Source organism: Nannospalax galili, unplaced genomic scaffold (genome assembly GCF_000622305.1).
Source record: "Nannospalax galili isolate Female #2095 unplaced genomic scaffold, S.galili_v1.0 scaffold1160, whole genome shotgun sequence".
Lineage (NCBI taxonomy): Eukaryota > Metazoa > Chordata > Mammalia > Rodentia > Spalacidae > Nannospalax > Nannospalax galili.
Genome location: NW_008345474.1, coordinates 149,211 through 164,479, shown reverse-complemented (window position 1 = coordinate 164,479; position 15,269 = coordinate 149,211). Strand labels below are relative to the sequence as shown.

At 43.7% G+C, this 15,269-nt stretch overlaps 1 protein-coding gene across 1 annotated transcript; it reads left to right on the top strand.

The window, feature by feature from the left end:
- The first annotated feature begins 2,891 nt into the window (after positions 1 to 2,891).
- Positions 2,892 to 3,830, top strand: LOC103740940 (olfactory receptor 2A12-like). Its single transcript, XM_008841624.1, has one exon. The coding sequence runs from the start codon at positions 2,892 to 2,894 to the stop codon at positions 3,828 to 3,830; it is 939 nt and encodes a 312-aa protein (XP_008839846.1).
- Positions 3,831 to 15,269: the final 11,439 nt, after the last annotated feature.

Here is a 15,269-nt window from a genome sequence, read left to right as displayed (position 1 = left end):
GAGAGTGGATCTGCTGCAGTCAGGAAGTCTGGGTCCTCCTTTCAGTTTTTCCCCAAACTCCCATCATGCTCAGGGATGCTTCCAACCTCAAGCTGATCTCCACAGCTCCTCTCTGATGGCTTCCTGGGCTTGAGGGAGGCGCTCTATGCCAGCCCTTGCAGCGGCTCAGCACCTCTGAGAACAAGAGCCCAGCAACCTGTCTGGGAAAATGGCACCAAAACTAAGTGAAGTGGTGGAGCCAGGGCATTGGTCTAACTCTCTTAGACTGTTCCCTGTAGGCAAGGGAGCCAGAAGTGGTCCAGTCAGATTCGTATTTTAGAATGAGCATTCTGAAGGTTAGTATAGTAAATGAGCTAGGCTAGAATCCAGTGGGAGGACTACAGAGAGAGAGAGAGGGAGACAGAGAGAGAGAGAGAGAGACATACTTAGGAAGATGCAAGATATACATATACATATGCATATATACACGCAGACGTACTCAGGAAGATGAGAGAGAGAGACAGAGACAGAGACAAAGACAGAGACAGAGATAGACAGAGACAGAGAGAGAGAGAGAGAGAGAGAGAGAGACAGAGACAGAGACAGAGACAGAAAGAGGGAGAGAGAGAGAGAAGGAGGGGGAGGGGGAGAGAGAGAGAGAGAGAGAGATTGAGGCTGAGTGTCTGAGCTGGACATTGGCAGACGTATGAAGACAGTTGAGGAGGGACAGATGAATGGAAGCATTCTAGAGCCCTCAGCAATAAAACCTGGGGACCAATGGGATATAGGGAATGAAAACAGAGCTGAGGGACTTTTTGAGTTTCTGGATGATCTCATTGGATTGATCTCACAGATGCCCTCAGTTACTCTGTGTGTGTGTGTGTGTGTGTGTGTGTGTGTGTGTGCATGCACTTATCTGCATGTATATATACTGTGTGTACTTATTTACATGTATTTACATGTGTCTATATATGTACATGTAATTAAACTAAAAGAAGAGAAATTTCTTTGTCCTCATGATTTGCCTTTTTACCCTAAAACTCAAGGACACAACACATTTCAGTAAATTGAGGTCTCCTCTAAGTTAAGTTCTAGTTATCCATGGTTTTGCTGTAGATAGGAAAGCCTATTGCTGCTGAAGGGTGTGTGAAACTTTCTCCCATACAGGGTCTCTCTGAGCCTCAGTTTCCTCATCGGTGAGATGGAGGTAATGATCTCTATTCTGCACTTCTTACAGAGTCACCTTGAGAGTCAAGAGAAAATAGATGTCAAGGCCTTTTGTAAGGCATGGGCCTAAAGCTGAATATTATAGATTTGGCTTCTTTTGATAGATAATGGTGCTGCTTCTTGTGGGATGTCTGCTTCCTATGAGTGAGGAACTTTTTTCCTAAGGACCTTTCTCACCCCCAGGAGAGTTAAGGATGGGTAGGACCCAGGACCCCGGAGAGCCGAGTTTCTGACCCTGAGTCCTGGCTGTGGAACAGAACCTTGCTCACCTTGCTGGTTTGTAGACAGCTGTCCCCACTGACCACAGCCTGGCTTCACAGTTCAACCAGGTGCAGCACTAACAGCTATCAAAAAGGAAAATCGCATTCACTGACTCTGTGTAAAAAACGAAAAGTGGGGAATGGCACTGTATTGTCCAGCTCCAGGCCTCGAGGTAAAATAACTCCACATCCATGTCTGCTTCTTCATGGGAAGAATGTGAGTTGCAAAGAAGATATTTCTTACCACTATTTTATAGATGGATAACTGAGGCTTTGGGAAGTTAACTAACCGTCAAAGCCTCATAGCAGTAAAATCAGAGCCAGGATCCAAGCAGAACCATCTGACAGTAATACACACTGCCCACCCTGCCACATGGTTTCTTTTTCCTTTAAGGCTACCTGGTTCAAGGAAGCACCTTTGTGTAGAACAGGAAACTGAGGCCAGCCTTGGGAGACAACATGACCTCTGTAGTGACAAGTAGGGATCTAATTAATAAAATGTCTGATTTACAGCTATCTGACAGCTATTGAATAAAGTCTGTGAAGGTCCTGGGAAAGTGCTTAGCATGTAGGAGAGTCAAGCTGTGTGCAGCCCTGTGTGTCAAAGTTAAGGGGGACCATCTAATGGATTGATTGCAGACATAGGTTCTTGTAAAGACTCATCTAAGAATGGCAAGGAAGAGCAAGCAGGCCAAAGTCAGATAAACTAGTGGTAAGCAGAGCGACTCTGCAGCATCAAAACTGCTCCATCCCCAAGTATCATCAATGCAGATGACATCTCTTTGGAGGGACTGTCCTTCTTCTGTTCCCAGAAGGAAACTGAGGCTCAGGGGTTGTTAAGCTCAGGAAGAACTGAGTTAGGATGCTAACTTCTGTAAGGAGAGGGTACAGAGGATAAACATTTGGGGGAGTGTCAATTGACTGTGGACCTCCTGGATAATAGAGTGACTTTACTGGATAGTTGCTTGTGTAGCCTGGACCTGAATCCCAGTTTGTGTACCAAGAACCATTCAGAAATGTGGTTAACCTTGACTGAGCATACACCGTATGTTAGACCCCTTGGGTTGTGATTTCATGTCAGTTATCTCAGTTTTGTCCTTATGTGTAACAAGGACACATTAATTCCCACCTTATGCTTAGAGAAGCTGTTTCAAAGGTATGGGGAAAAGGGTAAATGGCTTGCTCAAGCTCATTCACTCAAGAGTGAGAGAAAATTGTTTCTTTATATACTGGGGCCTGTGGTGTGCTGAGTGGTTATAGCCATCTTGATCTATGGACCAACTGTGGGCTGTCCTGTTAAGGGGGAGGGTAGGATAGCGTTTTATAAGAATTGGACACTGACCAATAGCCCCAACCCTGATGAACACCATAGCTAGTCCCCTGTCTGAACTGGTGCCTTTCTTTTTAATTGTGAAGTAGAACATAATGCAAGTTCCTAACCAGACCTTTGTGGCAGAATTCATCATTCTGGGCTTCTCCCTGAGCCCCAGAACCACACCTGTGCTCTTCTCGGCCTTTCTGATGATCTACCTGTTGATTGTTCTGGGCAATGGCTTGATCTCCATCCTCATCTGCTTGGACTCACACCTCCACACTCCCATGTATTTTTTTATTGGCATCCTTTCCATGTTGGACCTGGGCTATACCACCACAACTGTGCCCCAGATGTTGGCACATCTGGCTAGCCAGAAGAAGACCATCTCTTTCTCCAGGTGTGTGGCCCAAATGTATATTTTCTTGGTGTTAGGTATCACTGAGTCTTGGCTCTTTACAATCATGTCTATAGATAGGTATGTGGCCATCTGCCACCCACTGAGATACAAAGTCATCATGAGCCCATGGCTATGTGGGGTAATGGTCATTTTTTGTGGACTCTGGGGTGTCACCTCTGCTCTTGTCTATACCATCTTTGCCATGCGCCTCCCCTACTGTGGCCCCAACAAGATCAACCACTTCTTCTGTGAAGTCCCTGCAGTCTTAAAGCTGGCTTGTGCAGACACTTCTGTCAATGACCAAGTAGACTTCATTCTTGGTTTTAGTGTCATACTGATCCCCCTGTCCCTTATCCTTGTCATTTATGTCAACATCTTTACTGCCATCTTGAAGATCCGTTCAGCACAAGGGCGGCTGAAAGCTTTCTCTACCTGTGCATCTCATATCACTGTGGTCACCATGTTCTGTGTACCGGCCATGGTCATGTACATGAAGCCTGGTTCTAAGGCCTCCCCAGAAGAGGACAAGAAGCTGGCCCTGTTCTACAATGTCATCTCTGCTTTTCTCAATCCTGTCATCTATAGTCTCCGGAACAAGGACGTGAAGAGGGCTTTCCTTAAAGTAACAGGCTGGGGTGGACCCCCAGAATGAGTCCCTAGCAGGACAAGGAAGCACCAAGCTGCATGGCCATTGTCCTCATCCGTATGTCAGCAGCACCATGCACACTCCCTCAGTGCCCCTCATCTCAACTCTGTACAGGTCCATTGGGGGAAACTCCCTGTTTGACTGATTAAATGAATCCCTGTGAAATGTCTTCCAGGCACATCAGCCCTTTCCTTCCTTTTTGTTCTAGGACCTAAGTGCTTTGACCATTAAAATTTTTTACTAAAATCAAGGGAATGGACTTTGGAGGGTTCCCTGGGCTGTATCTTGAGAAAGGCTCAGTGACCTATGGAAACTATATGCATGAATTATGTGAGCTGGGCACACATGCAGAGACACAGACTTGGGGAGTTCCTGGCCCAAGAGGAGGAATGATCTTCAAATATGCAGACTGGAGACAAGTATGGATGGCTTGAGGCCAGGCACGATCTGACACACAGATCTTCTGCCTCATCTCTGGCCATCTTCTCTCTTCCCTCACTTCACATAAACTGGACTTCCATCATTGCCTTTGTTATGCTTTGAATATGAAATGTCCCCCACAGGCTCATGTACTAGGGGCTTGGTTGTCAACTGGTGGGCTTTTGGGAAATGATGGATCCTGAGGGCTCTGACCTAATCAATTATTAATCCCTTGATGGATTCCTGATATGATGACATTGCTGGGAGGTGATGAGGTAGGAGGGGCCTAGTTAGAGGAAGCAGGTCACTGGTGCCCTTAGGGGCTACATCTTGCCCTTCCCCCTTTCTACATTCCCTTTTCTCTGCTTCCTGCCTGTAACAAGCTGAACAGTGCTTCACCATGCCGAACCTGACACAACTCAGAGTCTCCTGAAACCATGAGCAAATAAATTGTTCCTCCTTAAGGTGCTCTTCCTGGGTATTTGGTCATAGAAACCTAAAAATCTTGAATGGCTTTTCTACTTCAAGACTTCCACATATGCTGTTCCCTCTCCTTACCCATAATCCAACCCTCCCATCCTACTCCATATGGCTGTTGATTCCTTTTCTCCATCAGGTTGTGTCTTAAACTATAGATTTGAGATGGCTCAGCAGTTAAGAGCACTGACTGCTCTTGCAGAGGACCCGTGTTCAATTCCCAGCACCCGCATGGTGGCTACGAACTGTCCTTAACTCCAGTTCCAGGGAAATCCTATGTCCTCTTCTGACCTCCACAGCACTGCACGACACAGGTGCACTCGCATACATGCAGGCAATACACTCATACACATAAAATAAAAATAATATTGCCGGGTGTGGTGGCGCACACTTTTAATCCCAGCACTCAGGAGGCAGAGACAGGCAGATCTCTGTGAGTTCAAGGCCAGCCTGGTCTACATAGTGAGTTCCAGGACAGCTGGGGCTACAGGGAGACCCTGTCTCAAAAGGACCAAAATAAATAAATAAATAAAATAAAATAAAATAAAAGAATAATATAGATTCTCATAAAGGACCTTTCCTGGGCCCTCAAAGACCTGAGCATGATTAGCCTTAAAACCATCCTCTATTTCCCATCCATGAGGATAAAGGCATGTGGCTCAACATCTTAGCTCTGAGCTAGATATCAAGTTCCACCAAGCAGGGAGTCGACAGTGTGGGCTGCTGCTGTATCCTCAAGGTCTAGCATCATGCTGCATCCTAACTGCCTTCAACAAAGATGTTGTGGGTGAAAGGATGCATGGCCCACAATGATTAGAGGTAACAAACTTCAGGAATCAGTGGTACTTAAAAAGAGGGATATGAGATACAAAGGATTCAACATTGTGATTTAGTCACAACCATGTGGAAAAAATTGTTTGATTTTGTTAATGATGAACATTAACTGAGTCAGTGGAATAGCATTTAAAAATGGTGACAGTGCAGATAAATACACAATGAGACTAACGTCCACATTCATGGCTGAAAAGAAGATACTTATTTCTCCTTTCCTAGAGTGGTGTCTTTCACACTGCAGGCACACAACATATCTACTAAATGAACAGTAGTAGTATTAATTATTTTAGTTCTAGTGATTGAATATTTATACAGTTTTGAGATTGCTACACATATTAAAATGTTATCTAAAAATTGTTACATATATTTATTTATTATGAATACAGATCACTGGAAAGTATGTGAAAATACTTTCCACCTCCAGGATTCTGTTCTAAGGGAAAACTTACAAATGCAGACCATGTTTTATATATAAGATATTCATTAAATAATTGTTAGAAATAACCATGAATAGGACTTATCAACCTTATGAAATATTGTACAACCAATATTGTGTACTGTGTTTGAAGTAACATTAGATATCACTGAAAAGTGTGACATAACATTAGGTAGAATACTAAGAACATAACATTTTATATAAAATGAATCTATATTTTATAAAACATGCTGTTATGATTTGAATATAGTATCTCCTGGAGGCTTATACATTACAATTGGTGGCTATTTGATGGACCTTTGGGGACATGAATGAAGGATGAAGATTGGATTCAAATTTAAACAGACTATTGGGAAGTGGTGGAAACTATGGTGCTTAAATGGAGGAAGTGGGTGCTTGGGCATGTCTTTGAGGGTCTACATCTTGCCCTGACCCCCCCCCCATCATGAGGTGAGGCGTCTTTCTCTACCACATGTTTTCTGCCATGATGCTCAGCCTCACCTCAGGCCCAAAGCAATGGGACCAAATGACCGCAACTGAAACCTCTGAAACCGTGAGCAGAATGAGCCCTTCCTCCTCCAGGATGCTGTCCTCAGGCATTTGACACAGCAATGGAACACTAACACACACATATATGTATCCATTTACAACTGTTAAAGGAATGTAAAACCACTGTTCACCATTCTTTATAATAAACAATATGCAGTTGGATAACACTTGGATATTACAAGGTTCTTTTTCTGGCTTCTGTTGAATCAGGAACCCAAAACTGAAAACTGAAAGATTGGGGCCACCAATAAGTCAGGGTACAGAAAAGTATCAAAGTTTGTTCACCCATTCATGTCAGCAGTCCTAAATTATCAACATCTTTAACCATGTTTATACTTCCATGAGCTGTCTTAGATAGTCCATGAATCATAACCTTTACTGCACAGATTTCAACTTTTTGTGAAGGAATGGTTCACTAAAGAAACCTTTACATATCCATATAAGCATAAGACTTAGTGAATTAAAACAAATCAGTATTTGCCTAAGTTCCTTGTCTGAATTCGGGAGTTGGTTGCAACAAAAATTTTGTAAATAAACTACTTCATTATGTGATGATATATGTGAATTCACATGTGGCTGCTTTTAAATTATCCAGGCTAAACTGTTTAATTAGCTACATAATCATCCATTTAATTTGAAAGGTTATGGTTGCAGGAAGATTTTCAACTAAACCCGAAGAGATTTCTTAGGTTGTCCACAGTACTGGAAACTCATCAACATGTGTTATCACCTATTTTTTATTGTGGGGAATATTTTAAAAAACACAGTGACAAATATTTATACAAACACACGTACAAAGAAACCCCAAAAGTCCATCTGCATCCCAGTTCAAATTAAATTCTGATTGAATAATAACTGGAGAGCTTCCTCAACATTTAGAAAAAGCTGCTGTCCAATGCAAAGGAAATATATCATGGTATCGAATAGTCTATATTTAAAGGAAGAAACCACAGAAAGCTTTTATTTGCTTAAAGCAACCAGTGCCTTTGATGCAAAACAAGAACGACAACAACAAACTCAGTAATTGTCAATTCTTTCAAACCAACATAGCAAACTTTAATTAGAACATTTTTTTCACACAAGTAATTAAAAAGCCAAGATCCGGATTTTGTATACTTATATAAATACACAATTATTCATCTTCAGATTCAGGACAAGTTAGTCTGTATACAAAGCATCTACAATTTGAGGACACTTCATGTTAGCCTATTTTGCCAGCATCAAGATGGCCTTATCTGAAACCTTCCATTTAGAGAGGAACATCACATCCCCAACGCTGTCTGTCACTCCAGTTTCGCATTCAGGACCAAGACCTCCCACAAAGCCTCTTGTTTGTTGACAGCATCTCTTTTATTCTTTGATTTGCTATCATCAGATTCACTGTCAAAAGATGTACTATCTTTCACTAGCTTTATTTTTAAAGTTTTATTTGTTGATTTTTAAATTTCTATGTGTATGAGTGTTTTGCACATATGTGTACAATGCTCATGGAGGTCAGAAGAGGGCATTAGATCCCCTGAACTGGAGTTAAGCATGGTTGTTAGCCACCATGTGGGTGCTGGGAACTGACCCAGGATTCTCTGCAAGAACAGCTAGTGCTCTTAACCACTGAGCTATTTCTCCAGGCCCCTCTTTACTAGCTTTTTGAGAATTAAGACATGTTTCAATTAACTCTAGACAATCTAAATTTTCTTCAGGTCCCCGAGTATCACCAGCACTTGTAAATTCTTCCACTTCAGGAAATGCTCTGCCTACTCATTCAATTCACATTGATCCAGTACTTTTTCTACCACAAAATCTTCAGGCTCTGCCTCTTCAACTTTTTTACTCTTTCTGTTCTGTTTCTTTCCCATATTTTGCAATGTAATTTTTTGGAGTCCATTTTTTAAAATTGAAGACTTGAAGAGTTCACGGTTCTGGTACTTCAGGTTGCGGATCCTGCAGCATCTCCAAACTGTACCCCTCAGCCCAGCCAAATCTGAGAAAGGGAATTAAATAACTACACACACACACACACACACACACACACACACACACACACACAATCATACATACAAATAATCATACACACACACTCATACACACACATGATATAGTTGGTAATAAGATTAAAATGGTTTTTAGTCTTGGTCGTATTTTACTATTTAGAACTTTTACAGTCACTATATATTGGTTTTATAGCAGGGAAAAATAAATATTGATTGTAAAGGTTTGATGTCTCATTAGAGAAAAGCCCAAGTTAGCCATGATGTTGACCTCATTAATTCATTCATCAAACATTTGTTGGTCCCCAACCTATGGCCAGCCTAATGCTCACTGTTGTGGTTACATGAGTGATTTAAAGTCTACTGAAGGCTGTAAGAGATAAGCAGGACAAGAATGCCAACACACAAAAGTCAAGCAATAAAGACAAGGATGCCATGAAGTGCTGAGGCTGTTGCTCAAGACATATTTGAAGCACTGAGGTGAGCCAGGCTTCGCAGAGAGGGCCAAGTGCTAGAAGCCTGAGTAGACATTTGATCATTGGAGAAAAGGGCAAGGAGCTGGTGGTGAGGTTATTTCAGAGAGGCAACACAGAAAAAAATGTTGAGACATGGGTATTATACCCAAGCCCAGTGTGGGGGCCTTTAATCCCCACACTCGGGAGGCGAGTTCCAGGCCAACTGGGGCTACAGGGAGACTCTGTCTCAAAAAGACCAAGAAAACCAGTTTTTCTTGCCCAAATAGGTTCAAAAACACATGGGTAGGAGAGCTCAGACAGACCAGAATAGATGTGACAGATCTATACCTGGCATGCTGGGAGCACTAATCTCAGCTTTGGCCAGCTCTAGACAAGCATTTTCTGAAGTGTGTTCCCTGGATCTCTGATCTTATGTAGCATTCTGTGATATAAAATTTTCTTACCCAACCCTGGTGTGGTGGTGCATGCCTTTAATCCCAGCACTCAGAAGGCAGAGGACTCTGAGTTCCAGGCCAACTGGGGCTACAGGGCACCTCAGTCTCAAAAAGAACAAAAAGTAGTTTCTCTTGCCCAAATAGGTTCAAAAGTACATTTCTCAAGGCATAGTAGAATGTTAACTCTTTTGAGTAATAAGTAAATAACTAGATGGACAGGTGTAGCTTAGATCAGAAGAGTCCCCATGAAAGTCATGTGCTATAGGCTGGTTGCCAGCTGATGGCCTTTGGGGAAGTGATCAGAGCCTGACTTCATTGGTGGATTAATCCATTGATGGTTCATAATTTCATGGGCTATTTTGGGACAGAAACTTAGGAGCGGGGCACAGTGACTAGAGTGGAATGGAGTTTAGTGCCCTCAAGGGCTGTATCTTGTCTCTGTTCCCTTCCTTTCCTTCTATCTTCTTCCCTGATACCAGGAGGTTACATCTTTGTTCTACTGTATGCTCCCTGCCGTGGTGTTTAGCCTTTACCTCGGGAGCATAGTGATGATACCAAGGGACCATGAACTGAAACATCCTCCTCCTCTTCCTCCTCTTCCTCTTCTCCGTCCTCCTCCTCTCCCTCCTCCTCCTCTTCTTCCTCCTCCCCTTCCTCTTCCTCCTCCTCCTCTACTTTCTGTTCCTCCTTCTACTACTTCTTCCATAATATCAGTTACCACACTATCTTAATAGTCCAAATATAAGGTGATAGTGGCTGAGAAAATGTCTGTTTTAGTGGGAGATTAGAGAAGAAAGAGAAGGCTGTGTGGCTAGAAATGGCTAAGCTGAACTCTTCAGAAGGGGGATTTGTATTTAGAGCTCCTGGGGATCTTTGCATCAGGGTTCCCTAGTTTAGCATACAATTTAACAGCTTTGGCTACCTCTATAGAAAGGCCTCACCAACAGTACCCAAGAGCAATCTGGAAGTCTGAAATAGAGAGGTGGGACCCTCCTCAGCAAAGCAAATGATGTCTGTCATCCCAGGCCCAAGGAGCTCCCACTGTAGCATACTGGTCCGTGTGATCATCTGCTCACTAGCCACCCTTCTGTGACTTCCCATATCTTCAACAGTAATAATTGTGGTGATTACAGCAAAAAGAATAGCTTCCTTTCATGGAGCCCCTGTTATGTGCCAGGTCCTATGCTGAAAGTGTTACTTAAAGCAACTCACAAAACCTGTCCCTGATACTGCTCCACAATCCTGTGATTGCTTTCTAAATTGCCCTGATGAGATAGGGCAAGATGGTTGAACAGTCGCACCCAGCACTCACCAAAGCAGAAGCTAAGCAGTGGTTCACAGCCGCATACTGAGGTGAGTGACTAGGGAGAAGATGAATTTAATTAAAAAAATGGAAACTGCAAAATCCAGAGACCTGACACGGCAGATATGGCAAATGAAATAAAACCTCCCAGTACCCATTGCCCTGCCCCACAGCCAGAGCAGGAGCGGCTCCCTCTGCAGGGGTAAAGATGAAAGTTTCAGCAAACTCTGATGAACACAGGTGCTGGCCATCCTATCCTCGTTACTCCATGGCCTTTGCCGTGCCCTACCCACATAAGAAAACTTAAATATGCACTCTAGTCTCCCTTGGGAAAGGCAATTACTTCGTCTCCCAGCAATGCGCTGAGGGGTGGAGTGTACCCAAGAGCCGTCTGGAGAAGGAACTAGTATATAATTGGAGACCGCTGTAGGGGTCAGAATCCTTGCATATTCCTTTATCTGGGATTCCACAGGCATTCCAATTTACAGTGATTCAGCAGATAGCTGCCTCACAAACTGAAGTCAGCTTAGCAGGGTGATGGGCACAGATCTACTGAGGGTGCTACGTGCCAGAGAACGGGTGTTGCAACATGAAGGGGAAAGAGGAACCCCATCTGGGGATTGCAGAGCCAGTGATGGAGATTGGGGGTAAAGTCACTTACACATGGTGTTCTATGGTGCGAAGAAAAATGGTTCCTGGCACTCTTCTGTAAGGGCTGTGCACAGACGCCTGCTGTTTCGAGGTGAGGATAGAAAGAACTCTATGTTCCACTGTGCTCTTCCCCACAGGGGCGTGCTAGGGTGTGGGGAGCCGCCTGCCGTCCCTGCAGACGCCATTACAAGATGGCGCTCACATCCGGTTCATGCTGAGCAGTAAATAAGTCAGTACGCATGCCCGAAGTAATTTTCCACCTTCTAGTCTCTGCCTACCTCGTGGCGTGATATGGGCTGATGAGTTTGCGACCAATCAAGAGTTGCCACGTCCAAGACGGGCTTACTAACCTATATAAGGGCTGGGTTTCCGACATTCGGGGTCTTCGCCCTGTAAGCTTATGCTCTCCCTCTCAAGATGCATTAAAGCTTTTCTGCAGAAGGATCCTGAGTGTGCCGCGTCGTTCTTGCTGGCGAGACGATAGCGCGGGACACTAGGGCAGTCTTCAGCACCAAGATGTTGCTTCAGTCTCTGGAGGGCACATTAAGAAGTCTGCAGAGAAACGCTGCCTTCCAACGTTCCTCTGTTGTCCGCTCCTGAGAGCCCCTCAGCAGTTTTTCTGGCTCCAGAACAAGCAGCTCCTGCTCCACCCCTGAGAACATTGCAGTACAAAGAATCCTGGGAGAAAAGCCTCCAGCCACCATCCCATGCCCAGGCACATACAGTTAGGGGGTGTCTGAGGGTCCACTCCTGGGCCAGCAAGCTCGGAGTAAGAGCAAAGAACACAACTTGGGCTGCAGGGCACCTATGTGGGGCTCCTGCTTTGCTGGTCCCCAGCCGTCTTGTCTACTTACACATTACTAACAAGAGTGTGAGTGCCTAACAAAGGGGTAACAGTGATTCTTCCCCATCTCCAGTGAAGCACTTGGACCCACACCAGTGTCTAATCAGAACAAGCGCTCCAAGTGCCTTACCATTGCTGGAGCAGTGAGTAGAGAGACCTTTCAAATGCTTTTGCTGTCAGCTTGGCCTGTGTGTCCTTTCTTTTTATGTATTGTCTTCATGTACTTAATACCTTACTCAATACTTAATGTTTTAAAATTTATGTGAGGGTGCATGCACATGTATGTATTTGCTAGTGTATGCATCTGGAGGCCAGAAGAGGGCATGGGATACTCTGGAACTGGAGTTATATGAGGTCGTGAGCTGCCATGTGGGAACTGAACCCAGGTCCTCTGCAAGAGCAGCAAGCACTCTTAACTGCTGAGCCCTCTTTCTAATCCCAATGTTTAATAGTTTAGTAGACTATCTTTTATTTATTCTTTGACAATTTTATACATGTAAAAATGAGCTGAAAAGATGGATCAGCAGTCTTAGCATTTATAGAGTGCTTTTGCAGAGGACCCAAGTTCAGTTCCTAGCACCCCATTGGATTCCTGGAACCCCATAGGGTGACTCACAACCACCTGTAACCTCAGCTTCAGAAGATCTGACTCCCTCTTCTGGCCTCCATAGGCACCTGCACAAACCCACACATGACACTCAAGAGAGTGGGGATAATAGGAGACAGGTATTATCGAGGGGAAATTAGGGGTACTTTAGCTGCAGAGGGAGAAGGGATGTTGACAAGGAGAGAGAGGAGAGAGATGTTTTAAAAAGCTTATGTGGTGTGAAAAACCAGAGGGAGGGTCTGGAGAGATGGCTTAGTGGTTAAGAGCACTGGCTATTCTTGCAAAAGACCCAGGTTTGATTCCCAGCACCCACATGGCAGCTAACAAGCATTTGTAACTCCAGTTCCAGGGGATCTGACAATATTCTGTCCTCTATGGGCATTGCATGGCATGGGTACACTTACACACATGCAGGCATAACACTCATACACATAAGATAAAAATCAATCGAAAACAATTTTTAAAAACAGAAAACCAGAGGGAAATGTATTAACCCAAAAACCTACTGACAGATGCACAAATAGTATCTGAACATGATGCATGTGTGTACCTGAAGACTGTATAACAAGAACACAGTGCCAGACAGGAGACACCTTCCAACATAGTCCAAGAGACTCCCAAAATAAAACAGGCTATTGCCACAACCCTTAATTTTAAAATAAAATAAATCTTTTTAAAAATGTATTCTGATCCCATCTTTCCTCCCCCAGTCATCCCCAACAGTTCCCCTTCCTCTAGTCTTCACATCCTCAATATTATCTGAGAACACAATACATGAACACAGCTGCCTTGACCACAATGAATCAAATAAAAAATTACCGCACTCAGTGTGTGTTGTGTCTTTGTATAGGTATTTAGCAAAGGCTGAGCAGCTCAAGAAACTTGAAAGAGGGAGCCAGCAGCTTGCTTGGGTAAGTTTGGGTGCTGCACCCACTGTGCCTTGATTCCCCCAGCCCCATTCACCCTCCCAGCTCCCCCGCTCCATCTCTCCTCCTACCAGGGGCACTGGCACATTTCCTGTCTTGGCACCCCAGACACTGGACTGACCTCTTAGCCCAGAATCCCCACTGCTTCCTGATCCTTTGCATCCAAACCAATCGAATTCCTTGCTGTAGTCCCCAGGAGCCCTTGGGGCCTCTTCCTGCCTCGACGTCCCTTTGCATCCCTGGGTAGCACAGCCGCCAGCTTCCTGGGGCCAGCATCTTTCCTGGGCCCTGCTCCCAGGCCAGCCCAGCCCTCAAATTCCTGAGGCCAGCATCTTTCCTGGAGGGATCCAAGACTTAGGAGAAAGCCTGAAAGCATCTGTTCCTCATCCAACTTGGGCCTCTGTGAGAACTCCTGAGCAGCAAGATGAAAGCAATTTGGCCACTCCAATATAAAATCAAAAGAGAAAACCTGAAGCCTAGACCCGCCAGCTTTTCATGCCCAACAAGTAAACCACAAAGGCACATAGAGTTTACAAAAAGAAGCAGACCCAAACTCAACAAAGGAAGGCTTGAATCTCGCACAAGAACCAGAATCTACAAAAGAAATCCGCATGTCAAAGTCACAGAAGAAAAAATAATATGAAAAACCAAAATAATATATCCTGACCAAGTACCATCAGTCCTCTAGAGGAGTGCAGTGAGAACCCCCTAGAGATAACACAGGACATGGAACTCAAAAGAACAATTATAAACTTGATAAAATAATTCAGTGAATTTAAAGAACACACAAAGAAATCAAAGAACTGAAAGAAGACAGGGATAAACTTCTGAATGAATTCAGAAAAGAGAAATATTGAAGAATGCTCAGGCTGAAATGAAGAACGAAGTGAAACACTCAGTGAGCCAGTTAGAAATGACAGGAGAAAGCCTCACCAATAGGGTGAATGAAATAGAAAACAGAATATCACGACTGGAAGATAAAGTGGGCAAATTAGACCACTCAAGCAAAGATTACAAAAAATTTAAGAAAACACAAGACTGGAATATGCAGGAATTGTGTGACACCATAAAAAGACAAAACTTACGAGTCATAGACATACAAGAGAAGAATCTCGGGGAAAATGGTACGGACCAGATCTTCAATAAGATTGTAGAAGAAAATTTCCTAAAATTAAAGAAAGACATGCCCATACAAATACAAGAAGCATATAGAACACCAAACAGACAGGACCAGAAAAGAAACTCTCCACGGCACATCATAGTAAAAACACTAAAAGTACAGAACAAAGAGACAATACTGAAAGCTGCAAAAGAAAAACAAGTCACATATAAAGGAAAACCCATTAGGATTACAGCTGACTTTTCAGTACAAACTAGGAAAGCCAGAAGAGCCTGGACCAAATCATTCCCAATTTTAAATGACCACAGATGCCAACCCAGATTACTATACCCAGCCAAAATGTCTATTACAGTTGAAGGGGAAAGAAAAATCTTCCATGACAT

Coding starts and splice junctions, on each gene's coding strand:
- LOC103740940 (XM_008841624.1), top strand. CDS start 2,892: ATGCAAGTTCCTAACCAGACCTTTGTGGCAGAATTCATCATTCTGGGC.